This window comes from Orycteropus afer, unplaced genomic scaffold, assembly GCF_000298275.1.
Source record: "Orycteropus afer afer isolate SDZICR_OR568_19922 unplaced genomic scaffold, OryAfe1.0 scaffold00461, whole genome shotgun sequence".
NCBI lineage: Eukaryota > Metazoa > Chordata > Mammalia > Tubulidentata > Orycteropodidae > Orycteropus > Orycteropus afer.
The window spans coordinates 2,248,784-2,272,388 of NW_006922048.1; the positions used below are offsets into that span (position 1 = coordinate 2,248,784).

Here is a 23,605-nt window from a genome sequence, read left to right on the forward strand (position 1 = left end):
TGTTAGAGACTTCCACCCAGCCCTGTGACTTCAAACTCTATTGAAAATTCGGTCTAATCCTCATTTACCCATAAGCACCGTGGGCCGGGATCTAGGACCGTAATTTCAAACACACTTGGAGAAGTTCATCCCATTACCCGGCTCTTGACTCCAGCCTATGGTTTTCAACACGTGGGTGAATCCAGTCTTCTTACTTGAGTTCCAGTGCCCGAGGACATTCAGACTCAGCGATTAGTTTCAGGCACCTAAAGCTTTGAGCTGGATGTTCAATTTCTAATATGCTTGGCCACATTTCAGGGTTCTGTGTCCTTTGCCTTAGCTAGCTATCATGGGTGTAAACCCAGCTCGGAAATTCCAGACACCTTGAAGATGTTCAACCCTGCCTCCATTTACTTACAGGAACTAGGGGCTCTGAGGCCGATGATCTCAGACAAACATGAGGATTTCAGACCCACGTTTATTCACATACGGGCACTGGTTGACACCAGCCAAGCCCCCGCCTGCTTCCTGAGTTTGCACATCACTCATGGTGGTCCTGGATGTCCCCGAGTCTTGAGATCTGACTGCAGTAGGCCTGAGTGCCAGCTCGCTCTGTCCTTGTCACCTGCAGAGCGCCACTCAAGCCCTTTCACGAGCGCTCGTCAGTGGCCACGCTTTCCCGGCCACATGATTGGCTGCCTTTCCTGCGTGTGGGGGGCGGGGGTTGCTGAGGATTCAAGTGTGTTCAGACAAGCTCAGGGCCAGGCTTGGGGTTGGGGGAAGATGAACCAGAGGGTCCCTGGCCCGGCTGGGGTTTCTAGGCTAACTCACTCTTTCCTCTCGAGCTTGGACAGAAGGGACTGGGGGTAGCCCTCGCCCACACTGGGACGCCCCTGACTGGCCAGGCGTTCTCCCCTCTCCCTACAGGGGCCCTGCAGATCGAGAGCAGCGAGGAGACCGACCAGGGCAAATACGAGTGTGTGGCCACCAACAGCGCCGGAGTGCGTTACTCCTCGCCCGCCAACCTCTACGTGCGAGGTAGGGACCATCGCCACAGCCACGTGGAAGGCAGGGACCCGCCCCGTCCTGCCCCTTCCCTCCTCGGGCTTACAGCCTCTGGGCTCCCCCATCCCCTGCAGACCCGAGCAGGAAGGCCCCACCGGTCGGTCAGGAGGCAGCAGCCCTCTCTGGACCTCAGTCTCCCTGCCTGTAAAGTGGGGGCAGTCAGACGCCCCATGCTGTGCTGTGGATGCCCCGTGGGTAGTGGGACTTGGGGGAGGCAGTGACTGCTGGGCAGGAGGGAGCGGGGCGGGGCAGAGGGAAGGTCAGTCTTGGGCCTACAGGGCCGGGGGAGCCTGCAGGCCTCGGCCCCGCCCCGCCCGCCTGAGTCGGCTTCTGTGATGTGTTGTGTCTCCCTTGTCGTCTGCTGGCTTTGCTTCTCCGAACTCCGTGGCCTAGTAGCTCCCTGCTTCACCGCCCCCCTTGAGTCCCCTCCATCCACGTGCTGGTGGGGGTGGGTCTTAGAAGCCGGCCCCCACGCCGTGGGCTGCCCTAGAGCCTGGTGCTCTGTTTCTCTCAGTGTCTCTTAGGAAGGGACACTGGTAGGCCCAGGTGAGATGGGGTCACAGCAGGCACGGTGGATATGGGGTCTTGGTGGTGCTGGCAGTCCAAGGCCGGCACAGCACGCCAGCAAGGCTCCTTGCTCCTGGCCTTCAGTTCCCATTGATCATGCCAGGGAGCCGGGGTCCCGGCCCCAGCATCTCCCCCACCAGGGAAGTCAGGGCAGCATTTACACAGACTTCCTTCCAGGTCCCTCAGGGTGGCACCAGGGTGGCATTGACCCCTTGTCCCGTGTTTGCTCTCTCCGACTTTTTCTGACACGCAAAGATACCTCCTCCCCCCTGTTTGTGCCCCATCCCTCCTCCTGACGGCTGTTTCTGATCAAGTCTGGGGTAGAGAGAGCTCCCACCAGGACGCCAAGGGGGCCTGGTTCAAATCCCAGCCCTGCCCCTATTGGTTCGTTAAAACCAATCACACTCGCCGTCTGGCCTGTTTCCCTGCTTAGACACACCTAGTCCTTGTCAGTCATCCACTGGGGAAGCCACCCACAGACCTCACCTTCTTGGTCCCCACCAATTGCGGTTCCCACGGACCCCGAGCGACTCGTTGGTTCTGGACCTTGGGTTTTGTATCTGGCCTCTGAGGAGGAGGCTGGCTGGGGAGGGTGAGGATGTGGGCATTGGGGTGGGCAGAGGCACGTCTGGGGCCACCACCACGGCACCTCTGGTGAGTTACCTTGCGCTCTGTCTCCGACTGACTGGTCTCCGCCTAACCTACTTATTTCTCTGCAAACACCTGGAATGGGGATTTGTAAGTCTGGCAGGGTTCAAAGAGCGAGCGTGGACAGCAGGTGTGGGGCAGGGCGGGGGGTGGAGCCTCTTGCAGGAGGATGAGCAGGGTGGGGGGCCTTCTGTGTCCTCAGCCCCTGGAGGGGGGCCTAGTGTGAGCCTCCTTCCTTTTGGGGGCAGTTGAGGGGGCTAGACCCAGCCTCCTCATCGTTGCCTGGGTTTCAGACTCTCCAAATTGAATTTAGAAAAGAATCATGGATCTCGTATGTCGAGGGCAGAGTGGAGGATAGAAAAAAAGGTCTTTGCTGTTCTTTTTATTTTTTAATTTTAATTTCTTTTTTTGGTTTAAAGAGAAAAAAAAAAAAAAACAATTGCAGCTTGTAGCTTTGGGAAGTCCTCTTTTTACTCTCTGTATCTCCCCTATTTTTTCTCTTCTCCCCATGTCATTGTGTTCCGCATCAAACCCCCTTTACATCCCTCAGAGCTTCGAGAAGGTTGGTGTGTTTTTTTCTTTTTTACTTTCTTTACCCACATTTTTACATTCTGGAAAATGACACGCACAGACACGAAACGCACTCAGACACTCACATGGACACACGCAGACACGCACACGGAAAAACAGAAAACAACAACAACAACAAAAAGAACTGGAATATGAATAATAAGCGCAAAGCAAACAAACAAAAAACCGCCAAGCGAGAGAAAAACCCAGACAGACACGAAAATCTCAGCCGCGCCCAGCCTGGCCTAGGGCCGGCCGTACACATGCGATGCTTGCATTGTGGTCGCCTCTCTGCATCCGTTGGTAATGTTGTTGCTAAGTTTTTTGCACTCCTCGTCGTCATGGTAACTTGGGCCTGATGCATGCTGGAAGAATGTAAAAATCTCTCTGCATGCCACTCTTGCCGGTTTGGTTTGGTGAATTCCCGACGCCTTCTGTTGGAGTGTTTCTTGTCTTCCATTCCGGTTTTCTTCCTTTTTCTTTCTTTCTTCTTTTCTTTTCTTTTTATTTTTTTCCTTTGGTTTCATTTTGGGGGGAAAAAACCGATTCGTTCGTTTTTTTTTCCCCTCCCGTCTCCCTCCCCGTTTCCCCTCCCCCCAAAGCGTTTCGTCTTTGGTTCTGTCTTGTGTTTTCTGTGCTGTTTGGTTTCGGTTTCTTGGGCTGAGCTGTTACGTGGTTGTTCTTCAAACGCATTGTGACTCAAAAGCCAGTGTTCCTGTCCGACTACCATCCAGGAGGGCGGAAGGGTCCCACAGCTGGGATGCTGGGGCAGAAAGTGACCACCCAGGGCATCAGAGCACAAGGGAGGGGGACGCAAACGGATGGCAGGAAGCCAGAGCCTGGGAGGGGTGAGTCGGGAGAGCAGCCCAATTTGCCTGACCTCAGTGGCCACCTTCCTTTTCCTGGAGATTGTGCCTCCAGCCTCCCAGGGCGGCCATGTTGGAAGGGGGTTCAAGCAGGTGTGTTCCTGTCCTTCATCCTCAGCCTGAGACCACTTCCCACTGTCCCAAACAAACCAAAAAAAAAAAAAGGGTGTTTGAAGTGCAGGCATTTGAAGGGCAGCATTTTGAGTTCACATCCAATATGGTGACACATCCAACTGCGGGAGTGGTCAGCTTAAAATGGGGGGTGATGGGGGCACCATCTTCCCTGGGCCATGCTTGCTTGGCATATAGTCAGCGCTCAGAATGGCAGCTGCTGTGATGACTTTTGAGTCTTAACTGGGCACGAGTACAGGACTGCCCATCAGAAAATAACGTAGCATGACAGACTCTGGAAAAAAAATCATTGGCCCATTTTCCTGCCTCGGAGCACTATGCCTCCACCTCCCAGGCGACACTGGCTGCTCCCCTACCCCCCCGCTCAGGCTCTTGGGCCCAGGCTGCAGGCGTCTTTTGTCCAGCCACCCAGCACGGTCACTTTCTGAGTGCCTGCGTGTCAGAGCTGTGGAATTCTGGCGAAAACCCAGGGGAACCATGGACACAGCCTTCCCCCCTTCTCTGCCCTCCCGACTCTCTCTGTCTCTTTCTTTCTTTCATCTCCCTTTCTCTCTGTGTCTCTCTCATTCTTGCAAACCTAAGATTCACGCCCCCACCTTTCCCTCCCTCCCCAAGGGAAGCAAACCCCACTCCAAGCCCAAAGAAAAACCTGCCCCAGATTTAAAACCCATTTAGATTTCTAATCACTAGCCCCCAGTTCACTGTCCTGCACAGATGACAGTCTGAGGGTGAAGACTGTCCTGTTGGGAATCACTGTTTTTTCCCCTCTTGTCTCTCACCACCTTCTTTAAATTCCCGGTGATTAAGTCCAAGGCCAAGTTAGCAGGAGGATTTTAAATGCAGTAAGAGGGGACTTATTTCTCTTAGGTCCTTATGAACCCAGTGCTAGAGCTGCCACCTTGACCCTCAGGGTGGGAGAGCCCCAAAACATGGGGCCTCCCCACCAAGGCTGTGTCCTTGGGAATTGGAACTGAGGTATGGCCGAAGGACTCTGAAGACCACTTGGATTTTGGGGACAGTACCCCCTAGTAGTGAGAACAAAACTAAAAACCAAACTCATTGCAGTGGTGTCCATGCTGACTCAACAGCGCCCCTAGAGGACAGAGTGGAACTGCCCCACAAGGTCTCCGAGGCTGTCAGTCTTTACAGAAGCAAAGCCCAAACCACACCCACTGCTATGGAGTCTATTCTGACCCACAGCGCCCCTAGAGGACAGAGTGGAACTGCACCACAGCGTTTCCAAGGCTGTCAGTCTTTACAGAAGCAAAGCCCAAACCACGCCTGCTGCCTTTGAGTTGGTTTCCAGCTCAGAGCTAGAGAACAGAGTAGAACTGCCCCATAGGGTTTCCCAGGCTGTCCAAGCCGACTACCTCATCTTTCTCCCACAGTGGTGGGTTCCAACCAGTGAAACCCAGACTCAAATCTTGCCTATACCTCTTACTGGCTGTTTGACCTTGGGCTGGTCACTTGACGTCTCTGACTCCGCAGTCCCTCATCTGAACAACAGAGAGCATAAGTGTGCCCAGCTCACAGGCTGGTGAAGAGGATCTTTGAGCTAACGCACCCTGCATAGTGCACGGCATGTAGGAGATCACTAGTGGGATTGTCATGGAATGAGAAAAGTAAAGGGTTTGAGCAAATGCTCTGGGCAAGTCACTTCCTTTCCTCGGGAGCCTCAGTTTCCCTGTTGTGTACTTCACGGGCCCATTGTTCGAGTGAGATGGCATTTGAGAAAACTGCTTTGCAAAGCATTATCTTGCAGAAGCGAATCCATCAGCCCAGTTCTTATTTTCTGCGAGTGTTTTTCTGAGCTCATCCATGGTAATGGTCTCTGTTTCTCCTGCCTCCAGCCCCACCCTCATGAGACCAGTGGCCTGCCCAGAGGCACAACTCTTATCTCACCCCCCCACCCTTTATCATTCCCCCCAGGAAATTCAGGGGCCAGAATACCCGAAGGCAGAGGCCCAACTGGAGTGTTAGCCATCCTTTCACATAAGTACCAGCCTGCCAGAAGAGATGGATGGGCCACATGGCTTGTCTACCCTGACAACTCTAAGTGTTACATTATTGTCAGAACAGCCAGTCAGGGAGTTAATTGCAAGGAATCCCCACTCCCAACCTGACCCTTCCTTCAGTTGACATCTCTTGGCATCTGCCAAGCTGGGTGGCTCAGCTGGAGGCGGAATATTCAGATTCTTCAGATTCGCTCTTCTCCTAAAGCTTATCTCGGGGATCCAAAGGGCCGAAGTCAAAACCAAGCCTTTTTTTTTTTTTAAATGCATTTCACAGTTCCACTCCCAGAATTCCCCTGGGGAAGATGCAGCTTAAGCTCTTGACGAGGTGAGAAGATGATCGGATTTCACTCCGGCTGGCTGTTAATTTCTTCTTTGTCTCTTTAAATTTGGGGGCTAGTGTTGAAAGATGGTGCCTTGTGCGCTCAATCTAACAACATACCATTACTGAACCATGGCACACCTGACCCGGTTAAATGCTATGCCTCTCACCTGTTGTCCTAAGAACATGCAGGGAGAACTCCAAGCAAGTTAGAGACATCCGGAGAGCTTCCCACTTTCAGGGGACATTTGCCATGGTGCCTAAGGCATTTGACTGCTAACCAGAAGGTTGACAATTCAAACCCGCCAGTTGCTCTGTGGAAGGAAGATGGGGCAAATCTACTTCCATAAAGATTTATCGCCTCAGAAATCCAAAGGGGGTCGCTGTGAGGCAGAATCAACTCGATGGCAGTGCGTTCGGTTTTTCTGGGTGAGGAGATCTTCAGGGTTTTAGAGGAGGTCAGATGGGGCTGCAATGATTTCACTAAAGGTCTTAATGTTCTGCCGGGAAATTGAGACTGACTATCTGCTGACACTGGGGACTGTGATTTCCAGATTGTCTTCAGAGCCCTTTATTTGTGGCCCGGTCCTCAGATCTTAAACCTGTAAGAGAATTTAATGAAACTGATAGTCTGTTCAACTTCAGCACCCAAACTCTACAAATGGTGGACGTGACCTCAAGGCATTCTTTTTACCTCCTGGCCCCCATAAAACAGACAGACATTGATACTGGACCCGGAATACTTCTCACCTCCCATGTTCCCAGAACCACCTCCGTTGGGGTGTATTGGCAAGCACCCCAGTTCCTGCTGAACCACATTTAGCCATCTCCCCTCTCCCCCCAAAGCCTCTGACTTGACCCTGGGGGCAGGTAATGGCAGATTAGGACTCAGCCCTTCTCTTTATCCCACCCTGATCCCCGGGGGAGAGGGGCTCCAGGAGTGGGGAGAGGTGCTCCCCGTGGCGTGGGTGTGGCGGGCGGCGGGGAGGAGGGTGTTCTGCAGGAACACTGAGCTCTGATACGTCTCGCCTGCTGCCTGCCTCCGACCTTTCTGCATCGCTGTTTCCTCTGTTTGGGGGGGGAGGGCAAATATTAGATTACACCTTGTCATTTGGAAAGCCCCCCGTCCCCGGCAGCCACAGCGTGGGGGAGTCAATTGGCAACCAGATATCATCCCAGTTTCCCGCTAGTACCAAAAATTAAAGAGGGAGCATCTCTCCTGCCCCTGCACAAAAAAATAAATTAACAATGAAAAACTATGTATTGCTCGGCGAGGTGTCCAGCTCAAAACACCAAAGACTTGCCGAGGCCACTGGTCAGCCTGTGGGCCAGGGGCCCTGCCAGGTCCCTCCAGGTGCACATGACCCTGATGGAGTGGGGAGGCAGGAGGGCAGGGATGGGGCCCAGGGACTGGGGGGATGTCTCAGTGGAGACAAGGCTGGGGAGTGGGTAGGGGAAGGAAGAGGTACAGGGCAGCCCTCGGGGCAGAGCCCACCATCCCTGGGCCTCAGGCTTTTGGGACACAGGAGGGTTCAAGAATGGAACTTTGGAATTTGGCCGTGGACCCCACCCCCACTTTTCCCGACAGGTGTAATCTAAGCTTAAATAAAACCCCGTGGAGGCTGCGAACCTTCTTGGCATCTCTCCCCTGCCCTCCCCATCCACATCCTCATTTTGAGGTTTGGAGGAGGACCAAACATCTCCTCTCGCCCCAAAATGCCCAGCAGAGCCCTGCCCCACCCCCACTTCCTCGGAGCTGTGGCTTGCTGACTCGTAGAGGTGTTTGACACTGTGCCCTACCTAGTGCTTCAGCCAGATCACCTCACTTTTAAGTTCCCTTCCTTCTTCCCCACCCCCCTCCCCTCCGTACCCCCCGTTTGGTTTTTGCGTTTCTGCCTCTTCCTGCCTGGGGGAGGGGTCGTCTCCCGGTTGCTTTGACGGTTTTTGAGTTGTTTTTCCATGTGAATCGGGGTTTGAAGCGACCATCCCCTCCCCAAACCCGCCACCCCACCGCCCACTTCCCACTGCCCGCCCTCCCGACCCCCTCACCCATGCGGGTCCCCCCGCTGGGACCCCCGGCTACTCGGTGACGAGAAGAGCTGGAAACGAGAGCCAGCTGGAGCGTGCTGAGGATGAAGGCTGGTGTGGTCCCCCTATAACCCACCTGGACCCTCCATTCAGGTCGGTAATTGGGGGCGGGGCTCCCGCGGGGCCTCTCTGTCCCGTGGGCTCCGCGCCCACCTTACTCTCTAACCCGCACCTCAAGCTTGCAGCCGGGGGTGGGAAGACGGACGTGGGTGGGTGTCAGCTCTGAACGGGCCAGAACACAATGTCAGCAGCCTGCCCACCTCCGTCCAGAGCCGGCTGAGCCGCCTGAGGCCCAGGGCTCCGAGCCGCCGCACACTTGGGGCAAACCAGTCCTCCTCCTACAACACACCTTTAGAAGGGAATGAGGGAGGTGCGAAAGCAAGTGGGCAGAGCTCCCCAGGTGTCAGAGCTTGTGTTTTCAGTTTATTGGCAGATCATTTAACTGATGGCTGCCGGCCGCGTGGGGGATTATGATCCCTGAAGTCACTATTGTTGATAAAGGTTCTCCTCTATTTAACTGACTTATAGTTAACAACCCTGTATGGCAAGTCTTACGTATTCAAGATGTGTGCCTTGTCTCGAAAGAAGTTAGCGGTACCTTCTAAATGATGACACCCCTCAAGAGAGAGATTTTGAGATCAGACATGAACAGGGTCTTTTAGACAAGATGTTAAGCCTTACAGAAAGGATAAATTGGGCTCCTGTTTAACTATTAGATGCTAAAGCTAGATCTTAAAATATATTCTAGCAATCCCTTATAAATGAGCCTTAGACTGTGAGCCTTTAACTGATGGCTTCTAGACATTTATTATGAGGGTTGCTGGATAGTATTCAGCCGGTGGTTCCTGGACATTATTCCCTGATGGAACTGTGTGTAGGTAATGGGCACATCTGCCCTCTTTGGTGTCCCAGGGGGATAAGGACACACAGGTTTGAAAGAGCTCGACGCCAGGAAGGAACACCTGGATATAATTCTTGCTTTCTCCCACAGCCTACAGCAGCCTACTGATTGGGGTAAGAGAAGGGTCACTTTTTGAGAGGCAGGGATTGAGCAGACCTGGCTTTGAGCTGTCGCCCCACCACTTTCTTTCTTTCCCTTGTGATTTCCAGCTAGTCCTGTCACCTCTCTGAGCTGTGTTTCCCTCCTCCGCAAGACAGGCACAAGGACACTTGCCTCTCGAAGTTGTTGGGAGGGAGAAGGCAAGATGGGAATTCAGTGGAAATTCTTACTGTGTCCTTTTTTTTAAAAAAAAAAAGAAGCTATAATTCATGCCACAACTCCCTTAAGGCAGAGAGTCTGATTTCCCAACACCCTGGGAAGTAGGGAGCAGACTTGCTATCTATAAGCCTAGACTGAGTCCCTACTGTGTGCAGGATGCTACACTGGTCAGGCGTACGCCTTTCTTAGCACGTCACCCGACTGCTCCCATCTCATAGATGAGGAAACCAAGACTCCGGGAGGATACGGGACCTTCCTAAGGCCACGGGGCTCTTTTAGTCATGTCCACTCGTCAACCCCGGCCCAGGGAGGTTTTCTGTGGGAGTCTCAGGTCTTGAGGACTTTGTCTTGCTATGTGATTCAAGCTTCTGTACCTCCCATCTTTTCCAGCTTTAAAATCAGGGCAGGGCGTCACTGGGACTTCACAGACAGGGCTTCATGTGGGGCTGGGTTGGTTTGCTCCAAAGGTTCTTTCTCCATGAGGATCCTGCCCTTGTGGTCACCGCGGACCCTCAGCTGGGGCTCGTGGGTGCCAGGTGGGAAGGCTAGATCCTGTGTTCTGCCGGGGGGCACCTCCCTGGGGAAGCCACAGCCCTCCTCCTTTCAGACCCCGATTTTCAGCCCCACACCCCATTCCATGTTTTCTTCTTGCTTTGGGGTTTGGGGTTTTGTGTTAAAGAAATTTTGTTTGGCATTTAGTTTCCTCAGGTTTATTTATTTATTTTTCCTTTGCTTTATTTTTTCATTTGTTTTTCCTGGTTTTGTTTTGGACGTTGATGCCGTTTTCTGTCCCTCGATTAATTAGCTCCTCCACGCTCATTCCCCATCGTGTTCTGTTTCCATGGCAACGCAGCGTCGGCATCCCACCCACCCGTGCCTCGCTGTGGATGCCGGCGGCTGGCCAGGACCACGTCCGCTGGCTGGCCGGACCCCATTCTCACCCCCGCCCCGACTCCTCCACCTTCCACCCAGCCCAGCTGGGAAGCCCCCCATCTCAGCCCCTCCCCAACTGGCCCTTAGCCCCAGTTTGTCTGCATGTCCCCTCCTGTCTCTCCCCACAACCCCGCCCCGACTCCCTGCCACCAGTGATACCTTCCACTTCCTTCCTCCTGTCTCCAACGTGACTCTGGACTTTTCGTGGGGCTTCGTTTTCCGAAGGGCTGCCAGCTTCCCGCCTCCCACTCCCACCCTCCACAGAGCTCCCCCTCTTCCATGCCTCCAGCCAGGATTGAGGGAGAATGGGGGCTTCCAGGAGGAACCAAGGCTAGAAGGGGGAGGGAGTTGGAGATCCTCCCTTTATCTGTAGGGTAGGCCAGAGCCCTAAAGCCACCCCCTTGGGGTTGAACCCAATATTATGTAAAAATCAGAGGCAGGTGTGAGGAGAGAGAATCATTTCCCCTCACTAAATGGCCTTAATGAATCCTTTAACCTTTCTAAGCTTCCAGCCCCTCATCTGTGACAGTGGAAACAATCCCTACCTCATTCACCCACGCTTAGGGGCTGGCCCCACGTGACTTTTTTAGGCCCCACGATTTTACCCCTTTCTGGCCCCCGAGTCCTCCCACAGCCATCCAGCAGCTCCCATGGGGCAGTGGTGCCGTGTGGAAGCCTGAGTGCCCGTTAGCGTCCACCCCTTTGCCCCTGCCCCAAGACCCCTTTGACTTCCGAAAATGGAGCCCCCGAAATGCGTCCTGCCGCCTTCACAGTCTGCAAGGTTGGGACCGAAGGCTGCATCCACTTCCCGCTAAGAAATGCACAGAACATGTCCCTGTTTCTTCAGCTTTCAAGTTCATTCCCTCGTTTATTATTATCAATATCCGATCTATTATTCTGCCAGGGCTGGGATGTGACAATGTGACATGCACATTGGGTCACATCCGCTAGAATTAATATGCAGCATTCAAGTGGGCCCCCTCCCCCCCTTCTCGCTTCCCCCTCTCTGTCCCTGTCTTCCCGTCTTTCTCCCTTTCTCTCGGTTCTCCTCTCTCCTCTCTCTGGTACCCATGTGGGCGTGCACTGGAGGCCCTTGAGCTCCAGGCCTCCGCCTCGCATTGCCTCTTTTTCCCTCTCCCTCCCTCTCTCTCCCTTTCTCCCTTTCTCTCTCTCTCTCTCTCCCTCTCTCTCTCTTTCTCTCTCTCAACCTATTTTGCATGATGTTTGTGACTCTGAGAGCTGCATCTATCGATGGAAACTTGTCAGATCCGACAGAAGCTTTTAGAAGGGTTTCTATACCCAAAAACCACAAAAATTTCATTAGAGTTTCTCATCTTTTCCTGAAGGGCCCCTGGGAAGTAGGTGGGGCCCCAGAGTCCCACAGAGGATGAGAGTGGGGGCAAAGTTCCCAGGCCCAAGTCCTCCTACCACCTACCCTCTCCCCATCACCAGGTCACCAGAGAGGGTTGGAAATAGGACCCTTCCGTGACCCCTTGACACTTTGCAGCCAGAATTCTCCCGACATTGTCCAAAGTGGCTGCCTCCGCTCGAGTGGACGGAGGAGCTGCTCCCTAAAGCCATGTCTGTCAGCAAAGATGAGAAACGGCTGATAAATTTTTGTGTCCGTATCTGTGCTGTGACCAGGCACTCTGGTCTCAGAAACCCTGTTGCTATGAGATAATGCTTCATGTCTCTATTATATATCGATATATCTCTCTATATTGTTTGTGAAGTATCTTCTTTTGAAGTTTTGGTTTCTTTGTGTTGGAATTTGGTTCTTTAATTTGGTTTTTTTGTTTTCCTTTCATTTAAAAAAAAATGGGGGGAAGGCAACAGCCCTGTTTATATTTAAATAGTTTTCCGCTTTTCTTTTCCTTTTTTTCTTTCTTTCCTTCTTTCTTTCTTCCTCCTGCTTGTCTTTCATGTTTCCTCCATGTCCTGCTCCCCGCCCTATGCATCTCCCTCCTGCCGCCGCCGCCCCAGTGCGCCGTGTGGCCCCTCGATTCTCCATCTTGCCCATGAGTCACGAGATCATGCCAGGCGGCAACGTGAACATCACCTGTGTGGCAGTGGGCTCGCCCATGCCGTACGTCAAGTGGATGCAGGGGGCTGAGGACCTGACGCCCGAGGATGACATGCCTGTGGGTCGGAACGTTTTGGAACTCACGGACGTCAAGGACTCGGCCAACTACACGTGCGTGGCCATGTCCAGCCTGGGCGTCATCGAGGCTGTGGCTCAGATCACGGTGAAATGTAAGTGGGGCAGTGGGGTTGGCAGGGGGGCAGGGGGAGGAGGACCACTAGGAAATCCCTGAGTTATCATGTTGACTTCTTGGGTCTGAAGTGCACAGTTGCTGTTTGAACAAATAATTGTTGGTTGTAAATGACCCCGTGCCTGGCCCGGTGTTAGGAGACATCGCCGGTTGCCAGTGAGTCGAATCTGATTCTTGGTGACGCCATGTGTTCTGTCAGCTTCTCAGTGGCTGCGTTTTCACAAGTAGACCATCAAGAGTTTCTTCCGAGGCACCTTTTGTGAACTCGAACATGCGGCTTTCCAGTTAGCAGCTGAGCGTGTTAATTGCACCACCTCATGGAGACCCCACACTGAGACACCGTCTTGCTCCATGTTGGGTTCATAGTCCAATGGGGGAGACACCCATGTAGCCAAGCTGCTACAGTACAGGCTGGTTAGTCCCGTAAACCAAGTCCCTGCTGGTCCCGATGGTGAACTCACTTGGCTACTAACTGAAAGGTTGTAGGTTTGAATCCACCCAGAGGCACTTTGGAAGAAAGGCCTGGCAATCTCGGCCAACCTACTTCTGAAAAAGCCCAACGAAGCTCACTTCTACTCTGGCACGTGTGGGGTTCGCCAGGAGGGCGGGGTCCGTGCAACTGCAAGTAGTTTCAGTGCTAGTTGTACTAGGGGACACACAAGCTCTGTGCAGACTCAAAGTAAATGTCTCACCTCCCAGGAAAGGTGGGTCAGGGAAGATGTCCCAGGGCAGTGGATGGTTCACCTGAAAAACTAAAAATTGAACAGGAGTGAACCAGACAAGACAGGAACAGCAACAGCAGAGAGGCAACAGTATGTCCAAAGGCTCAGAGTGAAAAGAACAGAAGTAACATGAGTCTTCCTAGTGTCTCTCATTTGCGGTGAGATTCAGAGGACGCTGCCCTTGAATTTTTTCCAAGCTTTAGAGCCGGGGTCAGGAAATTATGGCCCATGGGCTAAATCTGGCCCCCATCTGTGTTTGCCAATTGAGGTGTTTTTTCTTTTTTTCTAAGTTGTGATTTGGGTGAAAGTTTACAGAGCAAATTCATTTTCCATACAGCAGTTCGTTCACATTTTGTTCCCTGACATTGGCTGCAGTCCTCCTAGTGTAACAGCTCTCTTCCACTTCCTCCCTGTGGTTGCCTTTTTTCTGTGTCCTTCTTTCTATGCCTGCCTGCCCCTGAGCTGTCTCCCTGTGCAGTACTGCCTCTCCGGTCTCCCATGGTTGATTGTCCTAGGGCGTGGACCCAGCTGGTGTAAATGTTCACCCCATACGCCTGTCTGTTGTTTGACTGGAAGCCATGGGAGTGAGTTCAGTTCTAGGCCCGAAGGGTGACTGGGACCATAGTCTCGGGGGTCCCACTGGGCTCTATCAGACCAGTAAGGCTGGTCCTTTTTTTTTTTAATGATTCTGAGTTTTGTTCCACATTTTTCTCCTACTTTATCCAGGATCTCTGTTTTGATCCGTTTCCAAGTGGTTGTCAGTGGTAGCTGGGCACTATCTAGTTCTTCTGGTCTCATCGACATACGGGCTGAGGGTTGCATGGTCCACTAGTCCCTTGGACTAATTGTTTCCCTGCATCTTTTTTTTTCTTTTTTTTTCATTTTTCTTTGTTCCTAATGAAGAGAGACCCATTGTTGCATCTAGATGGCCACTTGCAAGCTTGTAAGACCCTAGCTGTTACTCAAACAAAGTAGGATGTGGAACAATGTTTTTGTGGACTATGTTATGCCAATTGAGCTTGATGTCCTCTGTGACTGTGGTCCTGAGAGCCTGTGGACCCAGTGAATAACTCACTCCCTCAGGGTGTTTGGCTGTGGCCAAGAAATTATTGTAACTTTGCCCTATTAGCTCTATTATATGTATGGATGATCTTATAGCACATACAAATATGTATGTAGAAATATCTGCCACCTTATATACAGTCATGGGTATATTCCTTTTTGCCTAGACATCCCTGATCATTTAGCCACTCTACGTGTGTATCCACACAGATTAATGTTTTTTATTACCGATAATGCGGTATTGTGTATGTGAACGTGTTATTCTTTGTAGTCTGTACTTGTAAATTGTTTTATTGGCACACAGCCACCCCCATTTGTTCCCGTCTTGTCTGTAGCGATTCTCAACCTACAACTGCAGAGTTGAGTGGTGGTGACGGAGGGACTGTCTCTGGTCCTCAAAGCTGAAAATATTTCCCGGCTGGCCCTTCCCAGAACATGTTGGCAACCCCTGAAGAGCCAAAGAAAAGTGTCAGAGTCAGCAGGTCATTGGGCATTTTGCTGAGGGATTAAACTCCTGACAAATGCTTTCCGGGACCTGTGTGGCATGAGATGTCGGGGCAAGTGGGAGAGAAAATCATAGTTATCTGAGCAGAGAGTTTGTGCCAGGTGCTAGGGACACAGCTGTGAAAACAACTTGGGCCCTGCAGGCGTAGAAAACAGATGAACAGGACAAGGAGGGAACAAACCTCGGACAGAAAAGAAGAACTGGGGAAGGCAGGTGGCGAGGGAGGACTGAAGGCGTGATGTTTGAGAGGAATCATGCGGTGGTTGTCTGTGGAGGAGCGTTCCAGGACAGGGAACAGCAAGTGTGGGGTGGGAACAGGCAAAACAGGCATAAAGAGGACTGAACAGCGAGAGCCGAGGACAGGGGTGGCAAAGAGTAACTATTTTCGGCTCTGTAGGCTATATTCCCTTCCTGTTGTTGTTGTTGTTAAGTGCCGTCGAGTCGTTTCCGACTCATAGCGACCCCATGCACAGCAGAACAAAACGCTGCCCGATCCTGTACCAGCTCCACAATCCCTGCTATACTCGAGTCCATCATCACAGCCACCATATCAATCCATCTCGTTGAAGGCCTCCCCCTCTTTCGTCGACCCTCCACCGTACCAAGCATGACATCCTTCTCCAGGGAATGGTCCCTTCTTACCACATGACCAAAATAGGTGAGACGAAGTCTGGCCATTCTTGCTTCCAAGGAGCATTCTGGCTGCACTTCCTCCAGAACAGATCTGTTAGTTCTTTTAGCAGTCCACAGTACTTTCAGCAGTCTTCACCAGCACCACAACTCAAAAGCATCAACTCTTCTTCGGTCTTCCTTATTCATTGTCCAGCTCTCACATGCATACGAGGCGATTGGAAATATCATGGCTTGTGTCAGGCGCACAAGCCTTTCCTAGGGCCGCTATAATGAAATACCACAAACGAGGTAGCATAAAACAATAAGACGTTTGTTCTCTCAAAGTTCCGGGGGCGAGAGGTCTGAAAGCAAGGAGCCAGCCAGGCCCTGTGGCCTCTGGAGGCTCTAGGGGAGAATCCTTCCTCCCCTTCTACCTTCCAGCTTCTCACGGCTGCCAGCAATCCTTGGCCTGGGGCTGTCTCCCTCCGTTCTCAGCCTCTGTCTTCCCGTGGCATCTCCTCTGTCTCTTCTCCTCTTTTATAAGGACTGAACCCACCAGCCATTCTGCAGGAGGAAAGACCTGGCAATCTGCTTCCATAAGATTACAGTTTAGGGAACACTATGGGCCAGTTCCAGTCTGTCCTAGACAGTCATTATGAGTTGGAATTGACTCAGCATCATACAGGAGTACCTCAGCGATACGGCAAGTTCAGTTGCAGACCACTGCAGTAAAGCAAGTATTGCAATAAAGCGAGTCACATGAATTGTTTTGGTTCCCAGTGTGTATGAAAGTTCTGTTGACACTGTACTGTAGCCTAGGAGGTATAGCGTTATGAAAAAGTTTGAAACACTGTGAGAATTGCCAAAATGCAACAGAGACACGAAGTGAGCACACTATTGGAAAAATGGTGCCAACAGACTTGCTTGACACAAGGTGGCCACGGACCTTCAGTTTGTCAAGAACTCAGTATGTGTGGAGCACAGTCAAATGAAGTATGCCTGCATCAGGTTAGAACTCAGCCTAGTGCAGTGAGACCTCATGTTAACTGATGCCATCTGCAAAGACCCTGTTTCCCAATAAGGTCCCATTCATAGGTATTGGGGGTTAGGACTTGAACATGTCTTTTTGGGGGCCATGATTCAGTCCACAACATGGGCTACCTAGTCTGGGTCATAATTACTCAACTCTGCCATTGTCACGCAAAAGCATCCATAGACGTGTAAGTGTGGCTGCCTGCCAATAAAACTTTATAAAACCAGGTGGCTGCGTGTGGGCTGCTATTACGCATGTAGCCTCCGTTGAGGAAATCCAGGCTCAGAGAGGGCGACTGAGTGGCCGAAAGCCACACAGCTGCCCAATGTGTGACCCCATCTCCTGCCCACAGCTCTCCCCAAAGCTCCCGGGACTCCAGTGGTGACAGAGAACACAGCCACCAGCATCACCATCACGTGGGACTCGGGCAACCCAGATCCTGTGTCCTACTATGTCATCGAATATAAATCCAAGAGCCAAGACGGGCCGTACCAGATCAAGGAGGACATCACGACGACACGCTACAGCATCGGCGGCCTGAGCCCCAACTCCGAGTACGAGATCTGGGTGTCAGCCGTCAACTCCATCGGCCAGGGCCCACCCAGCGAGTCTGTGGTGACTCGCACTGGTGAGCAGGCACCAGCTAGCGCGCCACGCAACGTGCAGGCCCGTATGCTGAGCGCGACCACCATGATCATCCAGTGGGAAGAGCCGGTGGAGCCCAACGGCCTGATCCGGGGCTACCGTGTCTACTACACCATGGAACCTGAGCACCCTGTGGGCAACTGGCAGAAACACAACGTGGACGACAGCCTGCTGACCACCGTGGGCAGCCTGCTGGAGGACGAGACCTACACCGTGCGGGTGCTGGCCTTCACCTCGGTGGGCGACGGGCCCCTCTCGGACCCCATCCAGGTCAAGACTCAGCAGGGAGGTGAGGCATGCAGCGGGGTCCGTGGGGGTCAGTGAGGTGGGGAGCCCTCAACAGGTTCTCTCTGTTTTTCACGTAGATTGAAAAATATGTACAAGTTAACATGTGACAGGGAGTCTGAGTGGTACAAACAGTTAAGCGGTCAGCTGCCAAAGAGGCTGGAGGTTGGAGGTTGGAGTCTATCCTGAGGTGCCTCAGAAGAAAGGCCTGGCAGTCACTGATGACTCAGCATTGAAAACCCCATGGGGCTCAGCTCCACTCTGACATGCATGGGGTCGCCAGGAGTCCTGAGTAAAGCAAGTGCATTTGGTTTTGAGAGAGATTCCCTCTAAGGGATTGGTTCACGGGATTGTGGGGGTCCAGCAGTTCCATAGGGCAGGCAGAAGGGTGGAGGCTCCTACAGGCTTGCCTCCCGGGATCCATAGGTTTGGGAGGGGACGAGTGTAGAGGAGAGAGAGGAAGTGCCAGAATATACATGTCTGCAGGAACAGCACGCCCTTTCCAACCGAGTGATGGGTTAGTTACACTAGCTTATGTTTGGAAGGTGACCGCATTGTATTCCATATGGAATGGTGACTGGTCTAGCGTTTGGCAAACCTCTGGCAACCACAGCCCACCCACGCTAGCACATAAAGTTACTCATCGTACAGGGAAGGGAAGAGAATTTTCTCTGAAATATCCAAGTTGCTGGTTTCCCCTAGACATCCCATTGGGCAATCCCAGACGCCAGCAGCTGTGTGAGATGAAGGGTACAGGTCCCCCCCTTCTTCTCTGCCAACTGTCCCGCCCCAAGTGGGGCCTGATGAGGGCTTGAAGCTATTGGAGGAATACACAGTACCTCATCACTAAGGTTGTGGGCTGGCCTCCCACCCCACTGAGGGAGAAGGACTCGGAGGGGCATTTTGGCACCTGGATGCCAACTTTCTCAGAGTCTCTCACCCTTGGGTTCAGTGGTGCAGCCTTTGAAATCTAAACCCAGAAAGACTCAGGCATCTGCTGAAGCAGAGAATGGGAAAGTTGGAACTATGCTGCCGTGGGTGGATGTGGGACGGAGATTCGGAGATTCGTACTTCAAAATATGGTCCCTGCCAGGTTCTCCGTCCTTTCATGTGAGCTGGGATGGGTACTAGGTTGGTTTGAAAGGGGATATTTTTTTTTTTTTTTTTTCCCATTGCTGGGATTGAAATGGACTGACAGCAAGGGGTGATGGTGGGTTCCAGTAAAACCATAAGGAACAAGAGAGGAGTGCTATGTGAACAGTCTGGAAGCTTCTGAAACCAATATCCCTTCCTTCAGGGCAGTGCTGTTTCACGTGGCTCTTTTTGGGAGATTGAGGACACCTGGCAGGTTGGGCACCCTTTGTTAGGACTCCCACCTCTCCTGCCTCCCATCTGAGTTTATCACCTCCCTCTCCCCCACAGTGCCAGGCCAGCCCATGAACTTCCGGGCTGAGGCCAAATCAGAGACCAGCATCGGGCTCTCATGGAGCCCTCCGCGGCAGGAGAGCATCATCAAATATGAGCTGCTCTACCGGGAAGGCGACCACGGCCGAGAGGTACCACTTGGCCGTGCGTGCGTGCGTGCGTGCGTGCGGCCACGTACAGAGGGTTGAGGCGGAGGGCGGGGCAGATGTCTGGGCTTTCGCCCCGCCTCTTGTCTCCATGGTTGTTTCTGTCTCCATCTGCCTGTCTCCCTGACTCTGCCCCTCCCTCTAACTCTCTCTCTGTCCCTGTCTGTCTTCTTGCCCTCAGGTTGGGAGGACCTTTGACCCAACAACGGTGTTTGTGGTGGACGACCTCAAGCCGCACACAGAGTACGCCTTCCGCCTGGCGGCGCGCTCGCCGCAGGGTCTGGGCGCCTTCACGTCGGTGGTGAGGCAGCGTACGCTGCAGTCCAGTACGTGTCTCGCGGACCCGCCTCCTCGGCGGGCGAAGCTGCGCCGGGGGGGTGGGGGGCGCCTCAGACGCACCGCCTGCCCTGTGCCTTGGTGTCCCCATTGGGCAGTGATGCGGCCGTGCGGGGTTCTTGCAAGTGCGTCGCCCCAGTTCTCTGTCCCTTGGGGCAGGGGTCGTTGGCCAGTGCCACTTCTGCCTCTAGCTCAGGAAAGCTGTCTGACCCCGCCCTGTGATCCTGCACCAGGCAGGACTTGCTGACTCCTTTCTGTGCCTCCCACTCCAGATTTGGGAGCCAAATAGGACATCCTCACTGTCCCCACTTCACAGGCCTTTCCCAGAGCACAGCGAGGCTGTCATCCCAACTCGCGCCCCCGTTCTGGAAGACAGCCGGCACACACACATATCTTCCTCCCTAGATGGTGGGCAGGGAGCTTGGTGCCTGAGACCCCCAAGCACAGTCCCCATGGGTCCAGGGGGTGAGGAGTAGAACTGACACCAGGTGTGGGGGTCCCAAGTCCTATCCAGTCACTCGGATCCTTGTACTTGTCTGTTGTCCACGCCTGGCCACCCAGTTGCAAAGTTGTTCTCCTCAGGGAGGGGAGGGCTCTAACTCAGCCCAGCTTCTGGGCCACAGCGCGGCCCCTGCCACGGTCCCTGCCTCTTTCCCCTGACCCCCTCCTAACCCTCTCTGCTCAGCCTCTCCTGGGACGTGTCTGCCCTGGTCTCCCTGCCACAGGCCCCTTGCGTTATCTTCTGTCACCCACCCCCTCCCTCCTCCCGGTCCTCTCTACCCAGGCTGTGTGTCTGAAGCAACCTTGGTGTTTAACCCTTCACACCCCTGGGTGTGCACAAGGAGTCAGAGGGTCAGCCAAGGGCAACGCCTGCTCAGGCCGGGCCATCGGAGCCTTGGAGATGCAGCCCCCTGCTACCCCCAGCTCCCCTCCTTCCTCCCTGCTCTCCCTTCCCACTCAGCAGCGTCTGGGCCTATTTGTGTGTGAGGTGGAGTCAGTGAGGGTGGCCTGTGGCTTGGACAGCCACGCGAGACTGGCCGTGTGCCACCAAGGTGAGTACGCGCTGGTCTCAAGCAGGTTCACAAAGACGGCCCACCCTGCGTGCCCCCTAGCCATCTCCCATCTCCTGCAGCTCTGGGCCCCACAGATGGCCAGAGTCCCAGTTTGGTCTCTCAAAACCTCTCCGTATCCCACTGCCAAGAAGCACACCTCCTCAGAAATGTGGACTCAAACCACACCACGTGACACCATCCATGCATGTCCGTGTTTCTACACACGTCTGTCCCCTCCCAAGACATCATGCAGGTTGGGCCGGATTGTGAAGGACACGGCCCCCTGAGGCCTTCTAGGAAGTGGCTTCGGCCCAGCCACACGAACCTCTGGGGTGGCCCAGGACAGGGAGTGGGGGAGAAGGGACTCCCCACTTCTCGCCCCCAAGACGGGTGGGGGCCAAGAGAGCTGGCAGCAAAGACTCAGGGCCAGGCGTGTCCCCATGGGCTGCGGGCTCCCCAAGCTGAACACAAGGGTAGGTGGAGGCCAGACCACTCAGCCGTGGGTCTCTCCAGACGCCATTCCACCTTCCTGCCTCACCGGAACAACAACATGCCCATGCTGGGGGCCAGAGCAGGGCCACAGGCCTGCTTGCGTCCAGAGACCCACCACGAGTTTGGTCTGGCCTCGTAGCTCAGCCCTCTACTGTTCCCTCCCTCGTAAGAAAGTCTTGTAAGTTAGCAGTTGAAGAGTGGAAGGTAGGTAACCAGACTGGGAGTTTTTCTGGAAGGCGTCTTTCTTTCTTTTATTATGGTTTTTTTCATCATCACTACCATTACTGTTGTTTCTTATTTTATTATGGTTTTCGTTTATTTTATTTTGCCCTCCCCCTTTTTCAGCAAATCCATTCCTTCCAGTGCACTTCTTGGTTGATTTTTCCACTCCTGCCTGATCCCCTTCAGGCACTTTTGTTGGGGTGGCTGGTCAAGAAATGGGGGTCCAGCCCCAGGTATCTAGTTTCTGAGGCTGTGTCACTTCAGCTGAGACTGTGAGGCTCACCCTAGTTAAATGAGCCATTGGAGTGGCCTCTGGGGTCCCTGATAGCCCAGTGTCTTTGAAGGCAGGGGGCTCTGGTTCATCTCTCAGTCCCAGAGCTTGGGGCAGGGACATGCATAGTGTTCAGTTCACACATGCCCAGTGAATAAAGGAGGCTGGTGTGATTGGGAAGACTGTGCCTGGAGCTGGAGCAAGGCCAGCGGTCTCTGACCTCCCTGCAGATGCGGCAGGGGTAGACTCAAGGGTCAGGTGCAGTCCAGGGAATGTGACTTCAGCCACCCTTGACTGGTTTGAGCTGTCTCAACTCCCGGTCTCTAGCCAAGCTAGCCTGAGGGTAACAGCTGACTCCTTAGACAGCAGCTTGCTGTTCCTGAACGTTACTTTTCCCCACTGTAAAGTGGGACCCACCTCTGGGCTTTAGGAAGGATTTAGAGAGGCCTGGCACACAGAAGGTGCACACAGTGATAATAGAAAGCCGGGAAGATGGGCTTTGAGACTCACTCCCCAACGCGTAACATGGGGCAGGGTGATAGTACTGACCATCTACTGCGGGGGTGGGTTGAGAGTGAGTTGAGATGATTGTAGGAAGTGGTTAGCACAGTGCCTGACACGTAAGATGATGTGACCTGTTGCAAGTCTATAAAGGGCTCGGAGGGTAGGGCATGCAGTAGACGTGCCTTTAGTGCACAGCCTGGCCCATAGCCCATAGTAGGTGCTCAACGTGTGGGGACTTTTGCTGTTATTCCATAAAGTCCTTAACACAATATCTGACACACTGTAGGTGCTTAATTGGTGGGACTGGTTGCTGTTCATTCAGCAAAGCCCTTAGCACACACACTGACTGGCACATAGTAGGTGCTTCATAATTACAGTGGCTGTTTTTAGTCTAAAAGTAGATAGTACGATGCTGGACAGCTGGACACATAGTTGGTGCTCAGTAAATGGAAGCCATTAGCAGTCTGTAGTAACCTTAGCCAGTGCCAGGCACACAGTAGGTACTGAAGACGTGGGGGCTATGACTGTTCTGCAAAGTCCTTAGCACAATGCCTGGCATAGGGCAGGTATTCAGTAAGTGACATTTGCTGTAAAGAGGTTAGCCTCGTGCTGAGCGTATAATAGGTGCTCAAATGGGCACTTTTGTTCATCTCTAAAGGACCTAGCGTGGTGCTGTGTGCATGGTTGTTGCTCAAGACATAGATTTGCTATCTGCAAAGCCCTTGGCAAAGTGCATGCACATAGTAGGTGCTCAGTAATAACTAAGGTCTATTACTGTTTTGTTCTAAGGCCCTTGACACATGTACTTAAAGTATGGGAACTATTACTGTTACCCAATGAAGTCCTTATCACAGTGCTTGACACACAGGGTGATTAAAAAGGGACAATGACTAACTTATTCCATAAGCCCTTTAGTAATTGTCTAGCAGATATTAGGTGCTTAGTATGTGGGCACTTGCTGTTTTTAATAAGTGCTTAACACTTGACCTGGCACACAGTGGGTGCTTAATTTGTGGGAGCTGTTGAGGTTATTCAGTGAAGCCCTTGGAACAGTGCTTGACACACTGGGTACTTGAGAATGATGAACTCATTCTTTAAGTATTACCAAAATTCTTTGGTAATTGCCTAGCACACAGTAGGTACTTAATGTGTGGGAGTTGTTGCTGTTATCCAATAAAGCCCTTCGTGCAGTGGTTGACAGACAGTAGGTACCTAATATTTGTGCCTTGTGCCTGTTTCAAAGGAAAGTGAATCCAAAGAATTGAGAACAGGTTCATTGTCAGAGAGAACATTTCAAGATCTGTCCTGAAGTACAACACTGTCAGTGATAGGATAATATCCATACACCTACAAGGAAGACCAGTTAATAGATTATTATTCAAACTTATGCACCAACCACTAACGCCAAAGTTGAAGAAACTGAAGATTTTTTACCAACTCCTGCAGTCTGAAATTGATCAAACATGCAATCGATAATTACTGGTGATTGGAATGTGAAACAAGAAGGATCGGTACTTGGAAAATAGGCCATGGTGATAGAACAGCACTGGAGATTGTGTGATGGAAGACTAATGACTTACTGCAGATACCTTTTTCAGCAACATAAATGGCGACTGTAC

At 52.7% G+C, this 23,605-nt stretch overlaps 1 protein-coding gene across 1 annotated transcript in view; it reads left to right on the plus strand.

The window, feature by feature from the left end:
- PTPRS (protein tyrosine phosphatase receptor type S) overlaps positions 1–23,605 on the plus strand; it is an 83,190-nt gene that overhangs the window by 29,917 nt on the left and 29,668 nt on the right. The window contains exons 7-12 of the mRNA XM_042782767.1: positions 907–1,017; positions 2,810–2,821; positions 12,385–12,654; positions 16,961–17,542; positions 18,961–19,094; positions 19,291–19,435. Coding sequence (XP_042638701.1) covers positions 907–1,017; positions 2,810–2,821; positions 12,385–12,654; positions 16,961–17,542; positions 18,961–19,094; positions 19,291–19,435 — 1,254 coding nt within the window. The remainder of the gene's footprint in view (positions 1–906; positions 1,018–2,809; positions 2,822–12,384; positions 12,655–16,960; positions 17,543–18,960; positions 19,095–19,290; positions 19,436–23,605) is intronic.